At 35.8% G+C, this 25,481-nt stretch overlaps 1 protein-coding gene across 1 annotated transcript in view; it reads right to left on the bottom strand.

The window, feature by feature from the left end:
* The window catches only part of inaE (inactivation no afterpotential E), a 317,391-nt gene that overhangs the window by 202,315 nt on the left and 89,595 nt on the right, over positions 1-25,481 (bottom strand). Inside the window, exon 4 of the mRNA XM_090413252.1 lies at positions 430-453. Within this exon, the coding sequence (XP_090269378.1) occupies positions 430-453 (24 nt within the window). The remainder of the gene's footprint in view (positions 1-429; positions 454-25,481) is intronic.

The following is a 25,481-nucleotide window of genomic DNA, read 5'->3' as shown; positions in this document are numbered from 1 at the left end:
GCTGAAATTATAAATATGACGCTACAGAATGAATTAGAAGACTATGATGACGATAAAGAACTCGAATAAAAAAAAGTGAAACATGGAGAAGCGGTTGACAGTTTAATAAATATATAGAATGGGCTAAGCAGAAGGATACGCCATTCCACAAAATTTTGTTGCTAATGCAGCTCCGAGAAGAAGCATTCGAAAAAAGTTTAGCTTCAAAGAAGCAAAAGAAAATCAGTGACTTTTTTTCATAGAAATAAAACTTTTTTTGTGTTGTGTGCAAGAAAGTGATATTTTTTACGCAAATTAAGTTACTTACTAAACTATGCAATTTTATTAAATCAGAATCCTCAACAATACAGTACATACAAACTAAATTTTTTACTAAAATAAACTTGTGTACTGTATAATTTTCTAACTGATTATTTAAAATAATCTGATTATTTTAACGCTAATTATTGTTGTCTCTTGAGGGGGGGAATTCGCTAATCCGAAAGACCGCGGTTTTTATTAGTTCGGATTAGCGAGATACCACTGTATCTGGTTTGAGCCATTGTTGTGATTCTGGTTTCAGTCCTTACGTTTCAGCAATGCACAGACGGTCCTCCAGAAAAGCATCAGTAATGCACGCGCGCGCGCACACACACACACACACACACACACACACACACACACATTGTTCATTCGATACATTCATTTCACATTGCTAAGAAGGGAAAACATCACTCGCAGATATTTTTGATCAGTCCTGGCATACCTTGATATTTTATGAAAATAACTGTGTATTAGTTTTATGACTAACTTTAAAAAGAAATCAAATATCAATAAGTGTATGGTAATGTAACGTATCCGTGTTATATCAGGTATATGTAATCAGTTATATGTTATAACTTATTACAATTGATTTATTTTGAGATTACCTATTTAAGCCTAATATTCAAATTCCTTTCGTTTTTTTTTTCCTTTTAATATTTAGAAACACGTGTAAGACTCTAATTTCCGATTAATGAGATGTCCTTACTGTAGCAGTGTTAAGTTTGAAGCGTTCTGATAAACTTCTGCTTTTACAATATGTCAACCAGCATGTTAATAGACTGATATATTTTATATATAAATATCGTATTTAATAAATATATTCCGTAAGATAAGCGAATAGTTTTTATCAATTAATTTTGATCTTATGCGACAAGTAAAGCCCAAATAAACATTTTATATTTTGGATGAAATGTAAAGCAAGCCCACTCAACAAGATGACAAACTCCAGATGTATTTGCTATGGCTATCTATATGTAAAACGTAAACAGGTTTAAAATAATGACAATGTCTCAGAGATGAGATTATTTTAAAAAATAAATAAAAGAACAGAGCCATCGGTATTCTATAGCCTTCATTATGCAAATTACAGACAGCAATAGAACTAGCGAACTGTTCAGAACACTTGGTTGCCGGTGTTTTTGACGATGACATCAATGTACATCACATTCGGAGACTATAAGTAAAGAAAGACGTGTATTAACATAAATATCGCACATGTCAAAGGCAGATACACTTCGTGAAGCTGACGATGACTCTAGCGGATCAATCAAATGCAGCGCAGATATTTCCTTGTGGGATGTCAATGCTAGTTTCAACGTATTGCTCCAGAAGTATTCTCTGGTCTCCTATTTCACTTTTATTTTTGACAGTCCTCACTAGCTTCCTTTCTAACACTTAGAAACTTCAGAGAGAGAGAGAGAGAGAATTAAAACAAAAGTACTTTATTTTTTTATTTATGCAAACTACAAAAACGTCATTTCTCCATTCGAAGATATACTAATTAAATAAACACAAAAACTTATTCTGAATATAAGACCATCGGTTTAATATACATATGTACAAGAACGTCGACTAGTTTCACTAACAGACTGTCTAGCTTTGTCAAGACTAAAAAAGGTGAAAGAGATATACTAATTAAGTACACTTTAGCGAAAACGGTAAATCCCGTGTATATACCTTGATATGATTATCAGGAGTTTTATTGTATATTTAACTATACACAATCTACTTCGATTTTAATAAACCTGAAACCAATGTTTTGATACAAGAGAAACAGTTTTGCTCGTATCTGTTCGAATATTAGTCCTTAAAAGGACTGGCTTAAAGGGGTGAAGCAAGAATGCTTTTCATATTCCCCGTTATCTGTAGAGGACAGTGTAAGATAATGTGTTATTGAGCTATATAAATATAAATAAAGTTCTGATCATGGCAGGAGGGTAACAGCAATAGCCGAGCCTCAGTTAGAACTTCGTTGGTTGCCATCCATTAATACCCTCCAAGGGTATTAATCACCGCATCTCCTTCCGCCTCCTTATCCTTATAAGGATTGGCTTAAAGAGACGAAGCAAGAATGTTTTTCATCTTCCCCGTTATCTGTAGAGACCAGTGTAAGGATAAGGAGTTATTGAGCTATTAAAGCTCTGATCATGGAAGGAGGGTAACAGCAATAGCCTAGCCTCAGTTAGAACTTCTTTGGCTACAGCATTGCCATCCATTACCCTCCAAGGGTATTGGATTGAGTGAATCAATCACGGCATCTCACGGTCGATTGATTCCCGTCACTTCCGCCTCCTATATACACACAATAAATTTATATAAAATATTTATTTTTAGTGAATAAACGTGTATTTATTGTCATTTTATTTTTGTCTCGAAAAATAATTTTTTAAAAAAATATATAAAGTATAAAATTTATGTTTATAATTTAAATATGAAATTATATTTAATTTATTATAAAAGTTTAAAAAATAGGAATTTTTAACATATCCATCGTTTTATAATAAGTATTGGTTGTGATGTATAAAATTTTGGATAAAAAAAAACTTTTACGCTATTGCCTTCGATTTGAATGGAATTACATCAGAATCAACTAAACCTATGGGTTATATTACATCTGTTATCTGCGTTTATTTTGAGCAATTAGACTTTATATGAAAAACTCGGGTTTAGTGGAGAGAAACGTCAAAGTTCCTTCCCTGTGACGCTCGAATTCTAGATCATTTTACCTTCGGGACTCATTACTGAGACGCAATTTGTGTGTTAAATATTTTTAATTCGTGAATGTTGAAGAATGTATTTCTTTCTGATTTTATTATAGCATAACTAGAAGCGGTTCTTATTAAAAATCATTTATGTTTTTGATTGAATACGCTGTAACTTGCAAATACAGTGAAATAGTAAAAAATAAATAATAAATAAAAACATAATAAATAAATAAATAAATAATACACCACGCTTTTTGCATTATCGATATGTCACAAAATAAAGAACGTTTTATAATCGTTTGCAGAGAAAACACATATTAATTCGCCATTGAACTCAATTGCAATTTTTTGTCGTTGTTATTATTTTAATTTTAGAATAATTTAATTTTGCTTTAATTAATTTAGTGAGATGATTTGAGATCACCGATGACTCGTTAAAATTAAAGGATGTTCAAAACATTGATCAGAAAACTTGTCCGTTTCAAGAATAATTAAAACACTAAAATGCCGAACGAAAATAGTTAACGCACATTAAATAAAATTTCAAGAATGTACAGTTTACATGCTACAGGTGACGCTGCAGATATTAATAATCTAGTTTAACACAGTGGCGTGAAAGAAATGGAACGAGAGAGAGATTGAAAAAGAAAATAAATGTGAAAAATATGAAAGAAGAAAAATGGATAGCGAGATATGCGTAAACGTTGTCCAGTTTCTGCACTTACATTAAAGCATGTATTCCGAATCGTAAAGTGTAGTTTACGGTTTCTGCAGTCGGACGATTATCACCTTAATTAACTCCGGCGACTGCATCATTAATTCTAATAACTTCCTTGGCTAACTTTCTTCATAGTTCATTTTACCATCTAAGTGGTGGGAATGTCCTCTTCCCCCAACCTTAGTGTGCAAACACGCGCGCCTGTGTCCGTTAATATATTCGCTGGTACCAACGAAAGATTGTGTACGGCCGCATCTTCGTAACGGTTACCATTATCACCTTTTGGCGTGAGGCCAGGAGCGAGGCCACGAGAGTTTAATGTCACATCTACAGGCACGGCGCCAATGCGCGCTGCGATTCTTTGTTGTATGTGCGAAAATGCAGTTTTCTGGTTCGGAGCATTTCTTATTGTGAGTGGATTGTATTAGTGGCTGTTATCACGATATCCTCTGGCCACAGAGGTATTTATCGCTTTTGCAGTGACACCCTCGGAGTTATGCGCGAATATCACACGGCTACGAATAACCTTAAATAACACACTTTGGCCTGAATAGATGAATCAAACCGCACATCGATTGGGAAAGAAAAATAAAACAGAAAAATAATAAAAAAAGAAACCACATCAGGAAGTGTGAGCCGAGATTGAAAAAGAAAATATAAATGGATAATCCACAAAAGTAATAGTAGAGAGAGAGAGAGAGAGAGGATGGGGTGATTGTAGTCTCTTTCCGGCCAGTGATTTTAAATGAAGGATGGCAAATTGGTTTGTATCTCCTTAAATGACCATAAATTAACATTTACAGTTTTTATAGATCTACAACAAGCATATATATATATATATATAATATATATATATATATATATATATATATATATATATATATATATATATATATATATATATATATATTATTATTATTATTATTATTATTATTATTATTAAGAAAGCCATCCAGGGAGCCAGGAACTCATCACGAAGGCCACACTATTCGTACCAGGCTGCCATACCTATTCATTCACTACTTGCACTCAAAACATCCAATAGCAATCCATTCCAATCATGCACCACTCTATGAGAGAAAAATCTAGCCCTCATCCCCTTTTTAGCGGAATTCATTCTCAGCTTCCAAGGATGCCCTCTTTTCCTTTTCCCACCCTCCATAAATTGAAAACTTCCATCAGTTTAAATCCTGTATGATCCTTTCAGATTTTAAGTCTCAATCATATCTTCCCTCTTTCTCCTATTTCCTAATGTCTGCAGTCTACAAATTCTCAATCTATCTTCACAATCAATATTCCACAATCCTGATGTCATTTTTAAAACTCTCCTTTGCACTCTCTCTTCAGAATCACAACGGAAACCAGGAGACCAGACCTGCGCACAATAGTCCAATGAGGTCTTATCAAGGCCTTGTTCATTTCACATCCTTTACATGTGAACGTTCCTTTTTGGCATTGCAATTATCTTTTAAGTTGTATTTGCAATCTTTGCCACATGGCCTCTGAACTTCAACTTCCTATCTATTAACACTCCAAGATCCCTAGCCCATCGGTTTCTTTTAGCCTAATCACACCAATACAATACGACATTGGATATCTAATCATGCCAAAGTTAATGACTTTACATATACTGACACTGAACCGATATCAAATCATTCTGCAAGTACTGCATATCAGCAGCATTCCTGATTACCCTACCTATCTTTTTATCATCAGCAAATACCTGTATGCCACGTCAAATTCTTCTCAATATCATTAATGTATAGATTGAATAACAGTGGACCAATGACTGTCCTTAAGGCACACCACTGGTTGCTTGAATCTTGCAGATTCACCCCACCCCCATATACGAATTTTTGTTTTATATCTGTCCGGCAGCCATCCTCTTATCCACGCCAATAGTTTATACCCCAACCCCATATTCTCCAATTTATGCAAGAATATATCTCAATATATCCAACAGTATATCTCCACACACACACACACACACACACACACACACACACACACACACACACACACACACACACACACACACACACACACACACACACACACAGTGTATATACAGTATAGGGGTTGGACTTCTTGCCATGATTTGTATATGCCGACATAACCTTAGAAACTGTCGATCTCTATACACCTAATAATGTGGCAGTTGGCAATGATGCTCAAGATAAAAGCGCACCAACGATTTGTCTTTTTTCAAAGAAGTTGGATAAGTCTTCTGGATTCCAATTTTTAAACACAAATAATCACTCAGTACAATCACTAATGCACTTGCATGAGAACTATAGAGTGTAAACAGAACAAGAACATTCAGCGCCGCCAAGTTTTTTTTCAATGTAGCCAATACAAACAAATTCTATTCCTAAATATCTTAGTGTGTCCATTATCTTACTATTCTACTACCTACTACACTGGAAGATCTTAGTGTCAACTCAGAATGTATATCATCTGATCCAACATATCCGGACGCCTCTTCATCCAAACTCTCGCGAGAATAGGAAAGGCATTAATATGCAGTTGGTCCACTCTTTGCATCTTTGCAAGATTTCCACTAAATTTTGATGGGTTGAATGCAGTCATTCCCCTCACTTTTTCCATAAGAGCATTAGTGAGGTCGGTCACTGATGTTGGGCAATTTGGCCTGGCTCGCAATCGGCACTCCATTTCATCCGACATGTGTTCGATGGGGTTGCGATCAGGACTCTATGCATTCCAGTTAAGTTCTTAAACTTCCATCTCATCAAACCATTCCTGCACAAAGCTGTCTTTGCTGACTGAGACCAAGAAAAAAGAGTCCCGGACCATGATGTTTCTCCACCAAACTTTATACGTGGCACAACACATTCGGGAAGATGGCGTTCTCCTGGCATCCACCCAGACTCGTCCGTCGAGCCTCCAGATAGTTAACTGTGATACATCACTCCAGAAAAGCTTTTACACTTCTCCAGAGTTGAATGGTGACGAACTTTACACCACCCCACCAGACACTTGGCGTTGTTCTTGCTGATATTAGGCATGTGTGCTGCTTCGCGGCCATGGAAACCCATGGTTTTCAGCTCCCAATGAATAGTTGTGGTACTTACGTTGAATGCAGAGGACTTTCGAACTCAGTAGTGAGTATTTCAACTGACGACAGAAAATTATTTTATGCCTAGCGCATCAGAACACGGCGGTCTTGTTCTGTGATTTTACGTTGCCTGCCAGATAGCTATTGTGCTGTTTTTGCTCTTATATGTTTCCACTCCACAATAATATCATTTACAGAGCAGAAATTTCCCGAACTGAGTTGTTGCAAAGATGATATCCTGTCATAGTGTCATTCGCAAATGTGATATTCTTTGGCACTTCAAAAGTCACTGAGCTCTTATCTACGGTCCCTTTTACTGATAACGTTTGTCTACGAAGAATGCAAGACGGCTTCCTTGCACTCCTGTAGTCCTTAAAAGGACTGGCTAGATGGGCGAAGCCAGAATGCTTTCATATTCCCAGTTATCTGTAGAGGACAGTGAAAAGATAAGGTGTTATTGAGCTATTAAAGCTCTGATCATGACAGGAGGGTAACAGCAATAGCCGAGCCTCAGTTAGAACTTCATTGGCTACGGCATTGCCATCCATTACCCACCCAGGATACCCATTTTAGTCGCCTCGTACGACATGCATTCACTCCTGTCCTTATAAGGACTAGCTTAAAGGGGCGAAGCAAGAATGCTTTTCATCTTCCCCGTTATTTGTATAGGATAGTGTAGGCATAAGGTGTTATTGAGCTATTAAAGCTGTGATCATGGAAAGAGGGTAACAGCAATAGCCGAGCCTCAGTTAGAACTTCATTGACTACAGCGTTGCCATCCATTACCCTCCAAGGGTATTGATCACCGCATCTCACGGTCGATTCTTAAGCCCATTCACTCCTATAGTCCTTATAAGGACTGGCTTAAAGGGGCGAAGCAAGAATGCGTTTCATCTACCCCGTTATCTGTATAGGATAGTGTAGGGATAAGGTGTTATTGAGCTATTAAAGCTCTGGTCTTGGCAAGAAATTTGAATTGAATTGAAAAATTAATCGAAAATTGAATTTTATGTAATACCCTAGCCATGGATACCTTCCGGTATCCATGGCTAGGGTATTACAGAAAATTAAGTAAGGTAAGAGCTATCTATAACAAAGTAAAAAGTCGTATTCTAAAAACAAATTGGATTATTTGGTTTGTAAGTTTTACCTTACATTTCCCTGAGATTGGTAGGGATGAATACATGATACATTTAAAACGTGAACGTATTTTTTTAATTTTGTAACGTGACAGAAATTACCTAAAAAGTTGAGCTGCTATGGGATATACATGAATAAATCGTCTAAAAACTCAAATACATCTCTGGTAGCTGAAAAATTAATCGAAAATTGAATTGCACTTGATTTGGTTTGTTCATTGTAGTAAACCTACAGCTCTATATCTCTCTCCTCTGATAACAAGACCTGGTAAGCAGCAATAGTTTTCTTTAAAATAAAGACCGACAAAATTCTAAAAATCTGTTAAGAAAGTTTGGCAGCAAATTGGCCTCATCTTTGAAAGCTAAGTATTGGAGAGAGAGAGAGAGAGAGAGAGAGCTGAGCAAACAAAGAAAGAATGTTTAAATGATGGAATGGTCTGGTGTTATTGAACCTTAGAGAAGTTGGCAGTATTTGCAAGATAGGAACGGCATTGTGGAAAAAAGCCACTAACAAGTGCCTCTGATGCAACAATGGACAGCACGCTTTTCTTCAGATGTGCTATTCACAGCCAAGCAGATCAGTGAGGAATATCGATTGGCTGGCTGTCACATCCTCGTCGACCATATGTCGGAATGCCTAATGCGTGCGCGCTCTCACACACACATGCACGAAATAAATACAATAAAAGCGATACAGGTTGCAACATTGGTCGAATGATTATTGGAAAAAATATTTCTAAACTGTAAGAAGCTCAAAGCAAATAAGACCACGATGGAAATAAGAAGTTCAAAGTTCTTGGATAAATAGCATTACTTCCGTCAGTTTTCTTTATCATAATTCAATTGTGTGCTTAGCAAAGAGGACCAAGCCACCCGCAGTTGCTTCGTTTTCTGGTATTCAATCGCAAATATCCGATCGATACAGATTGAAATGCACAGTGTGGTCAAAACGCTTTCTTTCCAAAATATAACTTTGACATCTCAATGGTACTAGTCAGGAATCTTTTCTGGTGTCAGATAGATGCGGAATCAATTTATTTTATATCCGTATTTTTTGAAAAATCATATAGTATCTTAATCGTGTGTCATATGATTAAAATGTATCTAAACATATAAGGAGTTGTTCTTATATCACAATAAATATATTCTCTATTCATTTGGTTCATTACCTATAATGACAATTTAAAATGAAATCTTATATTCGATACTGTGTTATTAGAGACAATTCAATGAGTCAGTACAGTGAAGAAAATCTTTCATATTTGAACAATAAAAAAATTATGTGAGATCACAAATCTACAGAACGCAATTCTTAGCGTACTAAAAAAAAAGAATACACTGTGTGGAAATATTGGCTTCATGCCAGAACTAAACAAAAATCGGGATATCATATTTATTCTTAATAAATTAAGTAGTTCTAACAAAAACAATTGTAAGTAAATCAGTCTATAAAACATATTCTTTGTTTTGACCAATTAACAAATTATAAGATGTGTAGCGTAGACACCAATGAAAAAAAAGAAAAAAGAAATATGACTATAAATAATCTACTTAAAAATGAAAGTATCACGATTAGGAATGCTAACCAAAAACATGGTCACAAATATTTTATTTCCTTACGGACAGATTATCAACTTCTGGAGCCAAAGGAAACATGATATATGCAGGACTTTCATTCATCGTCCTCCTCCTCCTCCTCCTCTCACACACACGCACACACACACGCGCACACGCACACGCACACACGCACACACACACACACACACACACACACACACACACACACACACACACACACACACACACACACACACACACACACACACACACACACACACACACACACACACACAAAAGGAGGATTTGCCCAGCCGATCTTAAAATATTTATTTCACTAACACGTTTGAACCATACTGGAAGTATTAGCATAAAATCAGACACATGGAACTCACATTATATAAATTTATTTTATATTTCCTAGCCAGTTTTGGGACTACTGGTCGTGTACCATGTACGTAGGTGGTGCCAGAGTGATATTATACTATATGTAATGCACTCAAAATTTAGATACTTCAGCTTAGTCTCCAAAGCAAGTGTACCGGAAACCTTTTGATTGCTCCGGTTTTGAAACACGAATGAAGAGGTGCTCTTTACAAGTATCAGAAACAGCTGGGGCAACCTTTTCATCAAAATTTAGCTTCGAAGATCGCATCGGAGGTGAAATCACAATACCGCCACCTTGTGATCCGTTTTATGAAGTATGCCAAGCAGTTGAAACTGTGGGGCACCTCTTCTACCAGTGTCCACCAGTTTAGCGCATTTGGGAAGGCTGGCTTGACGTGCTTAGGATCCCGTTGCCCACTTTCTCTGAGGTGGTACTATTGCAGTTTCTCCTCCCACAGGCGAGAATAAAACAAACAAATACATAATTTTTCTCATCAACCTTCTAAAATACCATATATGGAAAATACGTAAAAACTTCTCCTCACTGAGGAAACACCGAGATTGATTCATTCAATCCAATACTCTTGGAGGGTAATGGATGGCAATGCTGTAGCTAATGAAGTTCTAACTGAGGCTCGGCTATTGCTGTTACCCTCCTGCCATGATCAGAGCTTTAATAATAGCCCAATAACCTTATCCCTACACTGTCCTCTACAGATAACGGGGAAGATGAAAAGCATTCTTGCTTCGCCCCTTTAAGCCAGTCCTTATAAGGACTATAAGGAAACACCGAATCTATCATCTAAAGATGAAGTGCTTCTCTGCCTATCTCCCTTGATTCTTAAAGCAGGAGAGATACCTCTTGGGTGAAGAACGGTTCCTAAGTAGGTCCTCTAATCATATGTCATATCACACTGAGAAAATGAAAGTTTGCATATAGATAAATTATTGACTTCATGATGTTTGAAACGCATATTTTAATATTATGATTGTCATTTTAGTCTAATTTTATTTTATTCCAATGTAGAGAAGTTAATCTGAACAAACCGGGGCTTAGAAGGCCAACATCGAGGCAGTCCTGGGCCCTTTTATGACGGATCTTCCAGATCAGATCAGATCTTTCCCCCTCCTCCAATTTATTCACTTATTTTTATCCGTTCATTAGACTTTACAGATTTTATTCTTCGTATACTGATTTTAATATTATTTAATGTTCTTTTCTATCTCTTTACTCTTGTTAGGTTTTAGCATATTTGGTGACTTTTTTGGACTTTTTCTTTATTGAGTGAAAAGTCAAACGACCGTTGTAGAAGTACCCTGTGGGTCAACAGCAAAAACTGGTCAACTGAAGCCTCTTTTTCTCCCTTAGACTAGCAAAAACAAATATGAAAAAGAAAAAGAAAATCATATCAAAAAGGATAATAAAATTGAGTAATTATTTGGATTACGGAAAAGGCGAGTTCTTTTTCTATAGCGCAGTCCACAACCGTCGTTCACTGCAGTACTGAAGCATTGCCCGACGATAGTGCAGGAAAGATCGAATTATTAATAGTCTAACGGAATCTTTATATTCTGTATAACTAGTTCATAGATTGCATCTACTGCTTTAATATCGAAATTTCTTTCTCTCTCTCTCTCTCTCTCTCTCTCTCTCTCTCTGTGTGTGTGTGTGTGTGTGTGTGTGTGTGTGTGTGTGTGTGTGTGTGTGTGTGTGTGTGTGTGTGTGTGTGTGTGTGTGTGTGTGTGTGTGTGTGTGTGTGCGCGCGCGTGCATTTTGGTTAAGCTATATGCACACGTAATCCAACATGTGCCAATAAACAGCCATCTTAAGATCTTCAGTAATCATTCTATCTGTCTGCGTGAAAGACAGATGATGCAGCCGTCAAACTACAATTGATTAGTTTAAAGGAAAACCTATTAATCAAGTTAACACGAACTAATGATTGAACGGAGTTATTTGGGATGCCTCGTAAGAGTTATGAACAAACACACCTTTAGGTAAATTAAAAGTCTACCGAACGAATGAGAAACAAACAACTAAAACATTCAATATCTTACGAACTGAGTTCTTTGAAACCTCTTTCGATCTCTTTGCTCGATACAGCTTTGGAAGAAAAAAAAAATTTCATTTTATTTTTGTTTTTCTTTTTCTTCTTCTCCGAACCCTCTGGAGCATTCGACACATCTTAAAGCATTCCTTACGTGTGGTGTGGCAGCTATGATAAGTCGACCTGCTCTGTTGACTTTTTAATGGAGGTCGTTTCAATGGCATCGTTGAAGGCAAAAATTCGACTTCTTTCAACCTGCTCCTTAGCTATCTCCGGAGTTGCGTAAATATTCTTATACCTTCGAAGTCTGTTGCCTTTCTTTTGTATACGGAAAACGTTGCGAGAATCTTTTTCACGCTGTGTGTGTGTGTGTGTGTGTGTGTGTGTGTGTGTGTGTGTGTGTGTGTGTGTGTGTGTGTGTGTGTGTGTGTGTGTGTGTGTGTGTGTGTGTGTGTGTGTGTGTGTGTGTTGAGCGATGAAAACTCATGAAAAAAGAGCTAATGGGAAGTATTGGCGAAAGTGTATTTTGAAGTGTAGGGGAACATGCCGAGAATTTTTTGATAGAGATGGGGGGGGGGGGGGGTTAGAGAATAATCATTTTAAAATGAGAATCTAAAAATTTAAAAAAAGTGGAGATCTAAAAATCTGCATGGGCCAGTGATCTTTCTTATCGATATTTAATACATCAGGGATTGCCGTACATTCATTGGATATTTGAATACATTTGCACTTCCGCCTTCTCAGACTGTTCGGTACTCCCCAGACAGAACAATTAATGATTCTTTTTCTAAAGCCTTGATTAATTCTACAAGCACTTAATCAGGAGAGATAAGTATTTAAGTCCAAGATATATTTTAAGTTTTTGTTCTCGAAGTATCAGTAAATCAAACTAGATGTTTAATTATCTTCAGAAAAGAAACAAAAAATGAAAAGAAAGAAAGAAAAATCACCTCGGTGTCTTCTAAATATACCACCTGTTAATTACCACCACTCCCATCATTCAATAGAACGTTAGTTTCTCTCTCTTTCAATGCTTATCGTAATGATTTACGACAATGCAGATAAATATTTAACCTCTGAAAACTCCTTCGTAATTATTTTTCACAAGGATTGAATTTTGTGACGTCTGCAAATGAACTAAAAGTGTTTATTAGGAGAATTAAGATATTCGGCTTTGCAAAAACGGAAGAGAGAAAGACTATGTGAACAAAAACGAATAAAAAAAAAAGAAATTAAGAAACGTTGTCATGAAAGAGAGAAAGAAAACCGATAGTTAAAGACATAAATAGATAGATAATTAGAAGAATGAAGGAAGTGATGTCTTATGGAAAACATAGTTGTGTGTCTGTGTGCGTAGGAAAATCCAACAAACAATCGGAAGAAAAGTCTAAATATGAATAGAAAAAATAAACAAACAAACAGAAGAACATAACTAATTTATGGATGTTTAATAGTATCATCCGTTATGCAATTATCGTACTTTTGATCACATCCATTCCTTTTTAAGAAAATGTATTGATTATGTTGAAAACATTTGATAAATTTGGCAATTTCGCTATGTTTGGAGGAAATGCTAACAAACGCAGAATTGAATAGTAGAAAAAATATTAATACCGGATGCAACAAGGATGAGGACTCACAGATTACAAGAGGAGTGTCAGAGAGAGAGAGAGAGAGAGAGAGAGAGAGAGAGAAAGTCCAACAGAAAAGTGCATTTTAGTGGTTAGAGAACGGATGCAATCTCAATTCCCTTCGCAAAGATGCAGGCTTCCTGTAGATTTGTCGGCGCACGGCTAAGCGAACCTTGTGAAGCACACCAGGCTTAGCGATCACTTAACTCTCCAGAAGATATTTATGGCCCACCTCCATGCTAAGATAAAGATGTAAACAAAAGCAGCTATCAAGATGAAAGGGATTCTCATTCGAACGTGCAAGATCAGATAAGTCAATTCGCGTTTCAGGCCACCAATCACCAGAAAGAAACCAGATTGTGTTAAGCGCATTGAGTTTCACAATCTTCTGTTGGCCTGACAGCCTAGGAGTATTTTAATGCACGTAGAACAGAAAACACAACACACACACACACAAGATAAACATTCGACACTTCACCTTTCAAGGTTAAGCTGTGCAGTATTCAAGACAGTGTTAATAAGGAAGAGTTTCTTTAAGATTACGTTTCACAAAGAGGCCTTCCCCCCCCTCCCCTTTATGGAGTTTCTATAAAAAGCACACAGCCATTAACTCGAATTTAATTACCTCTGGAATGAAATATTCAGAGCCCATATCTGGAAAGTAACTAAAGAAAACGAGGTCGTCATGACAACGCAGAACATTCTCATTATAGAGGAAGATACAGTGAAATGAGGTTAATTTTGAAGAGCTGTTTAATTTCCTTGAAATGAAGAGAACTGGGTTGAGAGTCAGTCGCTTGTGGACATTCTCATTCAGGCTTGTTCCAAGTAAGAATTTTAACGAGGACTAAGGACATATTCTTTTCATTCAACAAAGAAATATCTTTGGGAAGTGAGTTTCTTTATGCCTCATATACATGAAAATTCTTAAAAATGCCTAATAAAATAAAACTGATTGATAAAAATAGAATTATTCTCCAAACTTTGTTGAAAAGAAGAAAAAAATGAACGATTTGTTTTCATTATTACGTCAGTAACAATGAATATTGACGTAACAAATAAAAACATTGTTACTGATGTAACAATGAATAACGACGTAACAATTAAAACATTGTTACGTCGATACGTTATTGTTAATAACGTAACGATGAATAACGATGCAACAATTAAAACATTGTTACGTCGATATGTTAACAATGAAAACATTTCAGTTTTCTTGTTACTAACGTAACAATAAAAATCCGAAAAGAATGTTTAAATCGTTATAATGTAATAATAAGAGAAAAAACTGTTCAGAGAAGAGATTTTTATTGTTGCTAGCATAACAATAAAACGCATTTCTTTGAAGAATTGTTACCGACTTAATTCCTTGTTTTGTTCGATTTTTTGCTGCTTTTGAAATAATTCATTACCAAAGCTTTTGCCTCTATTAAACCGTAATAGTCACACAATCCTTTGTACTTCTAAAAGAGACAAGAAAGCCTATTGATTACTTGCGTTGAAGAGTTCTTAATTTCGGTGCATCAAACTGTCCATTCCAGTCTTGGTCCTTGTGTGATCTGAAATCAATTTTCAGCAAGTGAGAGAGCTTCTAGAAGGGTCAAAGGCGTTTCGGCGTGCGCGATACATGTAATAAAAAATGATCAAAGGGGAAGAACCGAAAGTAACTCCCTTTTATCAGGAGGCACAGCAAGGCATTGCTTCCTAGTGATAGATTCCTGTTGTTTTTCATTTCTTCAAAACTCGACAGCTTCAGCGTGGAGAAGGATGAGAACATATTTTGACGGAGAACATATCGTGGCCTTAGGAGAATTGAAATGAAGGGAGGATATTGGAGAGAAGAAGAATTTATCATTACTTGAACGAACGTTTCAAACAATATCGAGTGGAAAGTAAAAAAAAAAAAGGAATGAATATTTGAAGGATTACATGCGTGTCAGATTGAGTACAGTCCTGTGAGAGGCAAAAAATAGTTGATTGAATATAATTAAAATGAATAAATGGAAAGAAACAGGAGGATATTAAAATTGTAAGACGTATAATCATTAAAAAATAGTTTTGTGACATTCAAATGTCCGTTTCTAGATTGGTTTCCCGTTTCTGCAATAAACCTCCGGATTTTCTAGGATGAAATGGGATGATACTACCTCCTCCTGCGAAAACCAGTGACATTTATGATAAATTATCACGGGGGATGCTTTGCATATCTTCGCTAATGAGCAATGCTCTTCCAGATGTATTGCTGAAATCGAATCAACTGAAACAAGTTCACATTAAAACACTAATTATTTCCGATAATAATATTAATATCTACGCTTCCATGCGAATTTCGTGTGCAAATGTATTAGTGTAACGAATTATATTTGCAAAACGTTGTTATCCTTCCACTCTACTAGCTGAATGGATGTATTGAAATTTGGTAGTTGCAATCATTACTAACATTTGTAGAACTATCTCAGTGTTAGTTTAAATAGGAGCATTTTGATGGATGAAATTTGTTAAAATGGAATATTTGGAATTTCATTTTACATTCATTTCAGTTTCCATCGAATTAAATTTAGCAGAAAATGATTTCAAAGGATACAAAATTGCATGTTTCCAAACAAATAAACCAAAAACGACTTTCAGTTGAAGCCATAACAAATGACAAGAAACTTATTGCGAAATGTACATTTTTGTGGTTGTCATATCATGAACAAATAAATAATCTAACGCATATAACAGTGAGTGTCCTCCCGCGATGAGTCTTCGGACTCCTTGATGAGGTGATGAGGTGTCACGAATAATAATAATAATAATAATAATAATAATAATAATAATAATAATAATAATAATAATAATAATAATAATAATAATATCCACTTCCCACTATTTAACCTATTTAGTCCTTTTTTTTGGAAATCGGTAGGCAATTGGTCTCCATCTCTCACCATCTCTTAAGTTGAATACATTCTCGCATGCTAGACTGAATAAAAATAGCTGCTGTTGCTTACCACAATTAATATTAATTATGAATTTCTGGATTAAAAATCTCAGTATCTTCCGAGAGAAAATTAATACATGCCTTGGATAAAAGATCGACAGACTCTGAAATCGATTTTCAAAAAGAAAAGAAAAAAAAAAGATTATTGAGGAGGTAATACACTGGTCAATATAGGGCGAGAAACAGATGATGATCAACGCGGGAGGCAGCCGAAGAATTTTCATGATAAATTGCTTAAATGGTTGAGTAGTACCACTATATATTGAGAGAAAGTTTATCTGAAAGTATCCTGCGTCGTACACTGTCCATGGTGAGGTATACCCCACCTGTTCAATAAAAATAAGTAATTAGGCTAAGGAAAACCACCATTGCACTGCAGTTGAAGATGGAGTAAGATGGCGTAGAATGATGAATCCCAGTCCCTGTTATGTTAAGAACATGAAGCCATGGATTAATCGCACGTGTTCACAACACTCGATATGACATCCCTCAGGTCTTCTTATGAGTAGAGTAAGGGTTGAATGGTGCAGTCTATCTGAACATCGTTTCTAACCAAAGAGATCTATACTCACTTTGATTATTTTACCCTGAGAGAGACAATTACAACCAGGATAACTGGTCATATGTCGCAGATTGTCTCCAGGAATGAGCACAGGAACATAATTCGAATTGACTATAATGGAACGTTCTCCCCACACGCATTCTACTTCGGGTGGAACATGATGAACTCCTGCAGTTCCATTAGATTTATTGGTAGTGGTGGGCCCTCTGTCACGAATATATTCTTCCACTATATTTCAAAGATGTTCTATAATAGTGCGATACTGTGAAGTGTTTTCGGAAATTTATGAAGTCAGTGACATATTGAAGCCTTTTTTAAAGATCACAGTTACCTAATGGAATATGGGTGTATCTAATTAGCCCCTCAGTATATTTACAAACGTGATTTATCCGTCAAAAATCGCATATTCTTCTACAAAGAATTATAGTGTCCAAAATACCATTCGTACTAAGAAGAAAGGAGAAAGACAGCTTTATACTGAATATGGTGAAAGTGATAATGAGCGATACCTTTCACCAAACAGAAATGATCAGAAAGAACTTACGAAGTAGGAGATGAATTTTCGTTTGATGAGACAGCAATTTATTTGCTGTTTACATTGAGAGAAAGTATCTCAAATATGATGGTTTTTTATGTAATGCTATTAGATATTCTGCAAAAGTATGTTGTGATATTATCGTAAAGGCATCCTCACAGATTAACTGCAGCGGTATAATTTAATATTACTTTTTTTAAATGAACAAAGCAATTTGGAGTTTTGCTAGATGGACATCCAGTTAATACAGCATGAATTGCTTATAATCAGTAACCTTTCCTTCTTGTCGTTTGACCTTTTTCGGCCCTTTAAAAGTCTACTATATCCCTAGTTTTGGAAACCTTAATAAGATTGCGTATACTCTTGCGCCTTCGTATCTCAATCAGTATCGGCGATGCCCTTCTCAAACGCGAATAATATTTATTAGCAACAGATAACGATTTCCAATGCTAATTTACAATCAGCAGCTTTTTTAGATTGCCAACAGAGGCAATCTATTAAACCTGGTAAAGATGAAGCCTGTGATGTGATGATAGCATAAGGAAAAAGTGCTCTGTTTATGCCCAATGATAGTATGGAAAATGATAATATAATTTATGAATGTTCGCATTCACGTCATCTACGCTAGATATGTTAGTATTTCTTTTAATATAAAGGTCCAAAAAGAGAATCATCAAAAATGATTAAAAAAAAAAAGACTTACCAGACGAAGAAACTAAAAGGCATTCAAAAGATAGATAGATAGATAGATACAGGTAGCAAGAAAGAGAGAGATTTGTAGGTGAGCAAACAAATATTCCCACTAAATGCAGAGGTACCGAGGTGATCAGCAAGGTTACAGCAGTGTGTACATCTCACTAGAGACTAATAACATTCATGTGTGGAAGTAATATTTTTCTTAGACTTATTGGTCCACCGAGAAAGCATAAGAGGAGAAAGAATAACATTTCCAGAATGGCTGTAGGATTTCTTATTGCTGGTAGTCATGGCGATACTCTATCCTCATCTGAATCATTCATCTCTGTCAACATATACGTATGGTGTCCTTGGTGGGCAAGTTATTTGGCGTGTCCTCTTGGTTCAGTAATGGGCTTTTCCGATCCATCAAGTTTACCATTTAGAAACTTCGAGGAACTTACTCTTTCTATACGTTTTAGAATTTCAATGCAATCTATAACCATGTTCTATTTTTAAAATCACCAAGCCTATAGCAACTCTATTGTAACAGTAGTTCCATTGTTACAAAAATGCATGAGGATTTTAACAATGAAATCTGGGTATCAGTTTCAATTGTTGAAAATTCACTGACTGTTGTACATTTCAATATATCCAGGTATGTTTCATCTGAATAACAAAACACGTGATGAAAAATTCATTTTTTACGTATATATTATTATTTTTTAGTAATGCTTACCTTAATTTTACATGAGCATTTTTACGTGGCAAAGAAGCTTCAAAGGTGCTCAAAGAAATTAATAATCGGAGACATGTAACGCTGCAGTCATTAGTGGGAACGGTTATCGATCCACAAGCAGCTAATTCATTAATTTCTTTCCCTATTAAAAAGAAACCATAGCACCCAGCAGTCATAAAAATGTCGGATAATCAATTATTTTTGGAGTTCAGCACACGATCTTGCTGGTGAACAGAGTCAGCAAACATTCCCTCATTAGGGGGATAGGGGTCATTATGGAGCTTTTTTGTAGGTTTGTTTCTAGAAAGAGGCAGCAAAGGGTGGGGATTCGAACACTATCGCTCTCTCAGTGGAAAAACTGCATTGTCTGTGAGAATATATATATATATATATATATATATATTCGGCAGAACAGGGTTTGCAAGGAAGAGTATTTCCATTAAAGATGTCAAATCATATTTCTATTAAAGATGTCAAATCATACAGACTAGCAAAGTTACGCACATATCTTATCTTATCTTACGTAATTATCTTATCTCATTAAATTTGCCTCGTTCAATGTATATAAAGAAAGCACTAACAGGATATTCCAATCCATAAATATTCATTCGTAAAGCTTTTATTGTAATAATTTTATATAAAATTTAAAATGGTGTATTTCTATATAATCTTCCAAATAATTTGTATATTTAACGAAGTTTTAGAATTAAAAAAAAAACACTTATAAAAATAATTTTATTAAATATAAAGCCTAAAGTTGTGTTATTATATTTATTTAAATTCTAAAAAGACGTGCAGATAATAATTCAAATTATATAGGTTTTTAAACTTGCTAAATTATAGACATAGTAGGCTCAAGAAGCAATACGATCTTTCATATTTTCAACACAATATTTTTGAAATATTTGTATATTTTATCCTTGCCATTGAAATAGCAGGCTCCCCAGAAATATTTCGCTGGAGTCTAGTAACAACGTAGCTAAGCCTTATTTATATGAAACGTCTCTTCCAGTATACAAACCTGTATATATGCACGCACACACACACGCACACACAATGTGTGTGTGTGTGTGTGTGTGTGTGTGAAAGAAGAAATACTAATTGAAAAAGATAAGCTAGCACAATCTTCATGATCGGATATTGAATAATACTTCCTTTTGTGGTATTTTTTGTAAGGTAGAGGGGGGGGGGGGGTAAGAAGGCAGGAAGTTCATTGCTATAGTTTATCTCGGATTCCTTTCGTCGGAACAAAGTTTAGTTCGCGAATGCTACAGATCGGAGAGAGATCTCGTGTATTATGTACGATACCTGTGCTGCATCACGGCCAAGAACAGATTACATTACTCAAGGTAGTCTTACCCCCTTACTGCATACTTGCACGTGCTTTCATCCTTACCTAAAGGTATTTTTCTTTTAAAGAGATTTTCTTAAGCATTCGCCGTTTTCCCCAGAGGAGATTTAAAAGTTTAGCCTTTCAGTTAAAATATGCAAATGAAGTAATATCGCTCTGCGGCCATTAGAAATTCAAATCTTCCTTGGAGAAAGAATGGAGGAAAAATCTCCGCACGAAATGTATTTAAGAATATATAATTTTCTTTTCTTTCTAACTTCCTGGTTAGAGCCATTAGTATTCCTTTTTTTTTCGTCAAAAGCTTCATTTGGTAAAAATCTAAAATATTTATAGCTATTTTGCAAACTAATTGACAATTAATGTAATCTGTAATAGTCGAGAAACCGTATTCACAGTGAGGGATCATCCATAGCAAAATTCCACGCGAAGAAAATTTGGAAAAACACAAAAGAAAAGGGAAAAAACGGGGTGAACGCGCACACACACACACACACACACACACACATAGACACTGATTAGTGATCAAAAAGTGTAACTCATTTCTATGAAAAAAAAAAAAAAAAAAACGCACGTGCAGCGAATCTGTTGTCCAAGTGCTGAATAATTTACGAAGTACGTAAGACATGATACGTGTGTAGGTGCGTTGCTTTTCTAATTATGCGGTGGCTTTCGGATAAATGCCGCGCAATAATTCCCATAAGCGCGCACTTTCTCTCCAAGACTAAAGAAAAGAGGCTTAATTTATTCTTTAGAGGGAACACGCAAATCTTCTTAAAAGGGTGAAACAGAGACTTGATAGACTAGATTCTCCAGAATCGTTTTCTCCTTAAGGAGATGATATAACTTGAGAGTAAACAGAGATCGCTTTTTCAGCCTCTATATTCGTATGAAATGATGGATGATTCAAATATTGTGTTACAAAGATATTTATAAAATAATAAAGCATTTTATAAAAATATTTTCTGTAAAAATTTTATAAAATTAGTTTTTTATTTTTATTTTATATTTTATTTTTAGGAATTTTTTATAATTATGTAATATTTTTTTTATCGCTTAGTTTCTAAGCATACACCTTTTCTTATTTTATTAGAATGCATTATGTAAATATCATAGCTGGCAAACTTTCTGCTTAGGGAATTGAACGAGGATAGGGTTGAATCAATCGACCGTGAGATGCGGTGATTGATTCATTCAATCCAATACCCTTGGAGGGTAACGGATGGCAATGCTGTAGCCAATGAAGTTCTAACTGAGGCTCGGCTATTGCTGTTACCCTCCTGCCATGATCAGAGCTTTAATAGCTCAATAACACCTTATACCTACACTGTCCTCTACAGATAACGGGGAAGATGAAAAGCATTCTTGCTTCGCCCCTTTAAGCCAGTCCTTATAAGGACTTTCTGCTTATATAATATAATAGCCATCATGAGTACTATAACAAATTTAGAAACCCATACAAATAATTTGCTCTACAAATAGTTTTTTAGAAAGTGAAAGTAAAACTTATTTTTTAGAGGAAGATAATTCAAAGTGTCGCATTTTGCAAAAAGTCGCATCGTTTCTTTTGAATATCGTGATATTTGTGTTAAGAATGTGAATATAATTATCGATGAAGATCACGGAAGAGAAATAAGAATGCCTCTCGTGAGGTGAGGTAAGGTTGTATTTAGTTTCTCTTCTACGCTATTTTTTTTTTTTTACATTTGGTAGCAGAGTGATTACCAAACTTTCAACATCTTTCTCTGAATCCATAGTAATTTAATAATTAGGTGGTATACCTTTTGGCAACTCCTATAGGTAAGGACGACCTCCATTGCTTCTGTCTTGGTATCTCCACTGCTGGGCCCGGCTCCCACTGATGAGATCTCAATAAAGGTCGAAACCGGTCTGGGTGGTGGCCCTTACCCTAATGCATAGCAGCATGCATGTCCGCAAGGAGATGTGCTTTGTATTATGGGAGATACTGAGATAGTAGTAATGATATCTTCATCCACCTTTGCAACCTTAGCTCAGTCCTGAAGATATTTTCAGACGCAATCTTTGTTTGCTCACACTTGGATAGAGGATTTAACTAAATTTATTATAGATCTAGTACTTTTTATAAATTTTTAATGTTCTATTACGTTCACCAACAGATATAGTACTTTTCCCATCCGAATAATAATAATAACAACATGAGAAATTATACATATGAGTTTAATATTTTTCTCTTCTCCCACTCCCCATATGTCATATTCAGTGACACAAGAATATGATTTCTCTTTTTTTTCTACCCCTCTCACTGTTCGCTAGTCTTCTCTCCCCACCCCCAATCCCGTATCCATGCAATTTCGACTGGCATTAGTCAATGAAAATATATTCTTCGCTGTTCAAACACTTCTCGTGCGTTATAAGAAGTCCATTGATTTTATTAACAAAAACTTGTTTAATTCTTCATCGAAAATATTATTATTTAGATTTTCCTTTTAAACATGGACAAGTGACAAGAAAAACTTTCTAAATTTAAATTTGATTCTAAATCTCAGGGGGAAATGTGTAGTGCATCAGTCAGTAAAGTACATAACGAGCCATTGAAAGTGAAGATCTCAATGCCAAGCCGTTCCCACTCACAAAAAACTACTTCTGACACAGGTAATTCAGATAAAAGAGAAAGTGATAATAGTTATGATTCAGGTTTACAAGGTTCATCTAAAAAGATGAAAAAATCATATAAGCAAAAATTCAAAGAAGAATGGTTAGAAGATCCCATTCTTAAATCCTGGATCAGTTCAGGTAAAAGTAAAGGACACACACTGCTTATTGTAAATTTTGTGATATAAGCATTAATGGCAGCAAATGTCTATTGATTCGTATAATAGGTGGTCTTCCTGGTTTTCTCTTTATTCTTGTTGCCAGTTGAACATTCTATATGTCCATCTGTTATCCCTGAGTCTGGCTATGTGACCAGTCCATCTCATCCTGCTTTCATATACTGCAGTTACCATATCTTTTATGCCTGATCTCTTTCTTAGTTCCGTGTTTCTAACATGTTCCATTTTGCTGGTGTTACAAATCCTACGTTCTATTGCACGCTGAGTTATTCTGAGAGTCTCTTCTTTTTTTCTTGTTGTGTTCCGTGTTACATTATAGGAGTATGTTTGTTTATTATATAAAAAAGAAAGTTTTTTTCTTTATTTTAATATATATTCCTCTTAATGTGCAGTATAATAAAATGATTCGTAACGTGTTATTGTACTTCGGGATCCTTTAATTTTTAATAGAAGCGGGGGGGGGGGCACAAAAAGTTTGCACTCAGGCGACCCAAATCCACAAAACGATGTCCTGGATGTCGAACACAATCTGCTTTTGTGGCTTATGGATGCTCTTCCAACTCCATTTAAAACAATTGCTGCTGATAGTGAAATTGCTAAGAAAATACAATGTGGACGCACTAAATGTAACTATCTTATAAAAAATGCTTTGGCTGTAGATTCACGCAATGAATTCTCAAAAAAAAAAAAAACTCCTTTGATGAATGGACTTCTTTTGACAAAAGAAAAATCGAAACATTCATCAGCTATAATCTTGCTATTTCTGAGAAGTTAATTAATTTAGCCAAATCTGATAAATACTTCCAGTGTTTTTCTTGTGGGTGGGAACCCGTAACGAAAAATTCGGCCCTACCAATCTTCCGTATGGCTTGACACCATTAACAATATTAGGAATTCTCTTCCTTGCGAGCCCCGTGCTATCAACACAAAAACTACTCAGTTGCTGTCGTAACAAAAGCAACAGTCATCAAAACCATTATAATACTAATGCTGTTACACACAATCAACTTAACAACCCTCACAAACGCACAAGATAAAGTTGTTTACAGGCAGCTCATCGACTTCTTCTGGAGCCACAGGAAACACGAGGTACGCAGGGCTTTACTCCTTTCCCCCCCACGCAAGGAGGGTTTGCCCTAATGATCTTGAAATATTCCTATTTCACTAACACTGTTCGAACCATACGGAAAGCATTGGCATCAAATCATCCATCTGGCAATCTAATTAAATACTTCATTGAATCTTTTTGATTTCTTTGGTTTTGAGATGCCTGATCTGGGCACGAATGAAGAGGTGCTCTTTAAGAATTTCAGAAACAGCTGGGGACAACCTTTCCACAGGATATGGCTTGAAGAATCGCTTACTGCCGACTCCAGGTGAAACTAGTGAAATCACAATATCGCCCCCGACCTTGTGACCCCTTTGGCGAAGTATGCCATGCAGTTGAAACTGTAAGGACACCTCTTCTACCAGTGCAGCGCATTTGGCAAAGGTTAGTTGAAGTGCTTAGGAGCCCGTTGCCCACTTTCTCTGAATGGTACTATTGCAGTTCCTCCCACCGGTGAGAAAAAACAAAAAATACCTCATTTTTTTCATCAATGTTCTAAAATAATCACATATAGAAAGTACGTAAAAATCATCTCCTCACTGAGGAAGACAGAATGTTCCATCGAATTAGGAACTGCTTCTCTGCCTAACTCCCTGGAGAAGGAAAGATATTTCTTGGGCAAAGAACGGTTCCCAAGGAAATGGTGTAGGCCACCAACCATGTGTCCGATTACACTGGGGAGAATTAAAGTGCACATATTTGTAACATCATTGGCATCAAATCACCAATCTGGCAATCTAATTAAATACGTTATTAGATATTTCCTACATTTTAAACTCAGATTTTATTAGTCTTTTTATATTAGTCTAATTTCATTCTTCCAATGTGTGTGTGTGGGGGGGGGGGGGTTGGCGTGAACAAACTAGGGCTGCGAAGGCCAATCGAGGTGGCTGAACCCTTTTAGGGCGGGATCTCCAGGCCAGATCTTTCAAATTTGTTCACTTGTTTTTATCCATTTATTAAATTTTACAGGCGTTTATACTTTGTATACTGGAGTTTCAATAATATTTTTAATATTAATTTTTATCTGTTTACTCTTATGTATATTTTTCCTTTTTTGAGACTTTTCGTTTGATGAGTGAAAAGTCGAACGACCCTTTTAGAAGTACCCGGTGGATCAACAGCTGAAACTGGCCAAATGAGGTGTTTATCTC

The sequence above is a fragment of the Typopeltis vanoorti genome, chromosome 23 (genome assembly GCF_054136105.1).
Source record: "Typopeltis vanoorti isolate ZY-2024b chromosome 23, IOZ_Tvanoo_1.0, whole genome shotgun sequence".
In the NCBI taxonomy this organism is placed as follows: domain Eukaryota; kingdom Metazoa; phylum Arthropoda; class Arachnida; order Uropygi; family Thelyphonidae; genus Typopeltis; species Typopeltis vanoorti.
The sequence above is the reverse complement of the archived record's forward strand: the minus strand, read 5'-3'. Positions and strand labels throughout refer to the sequence as shown.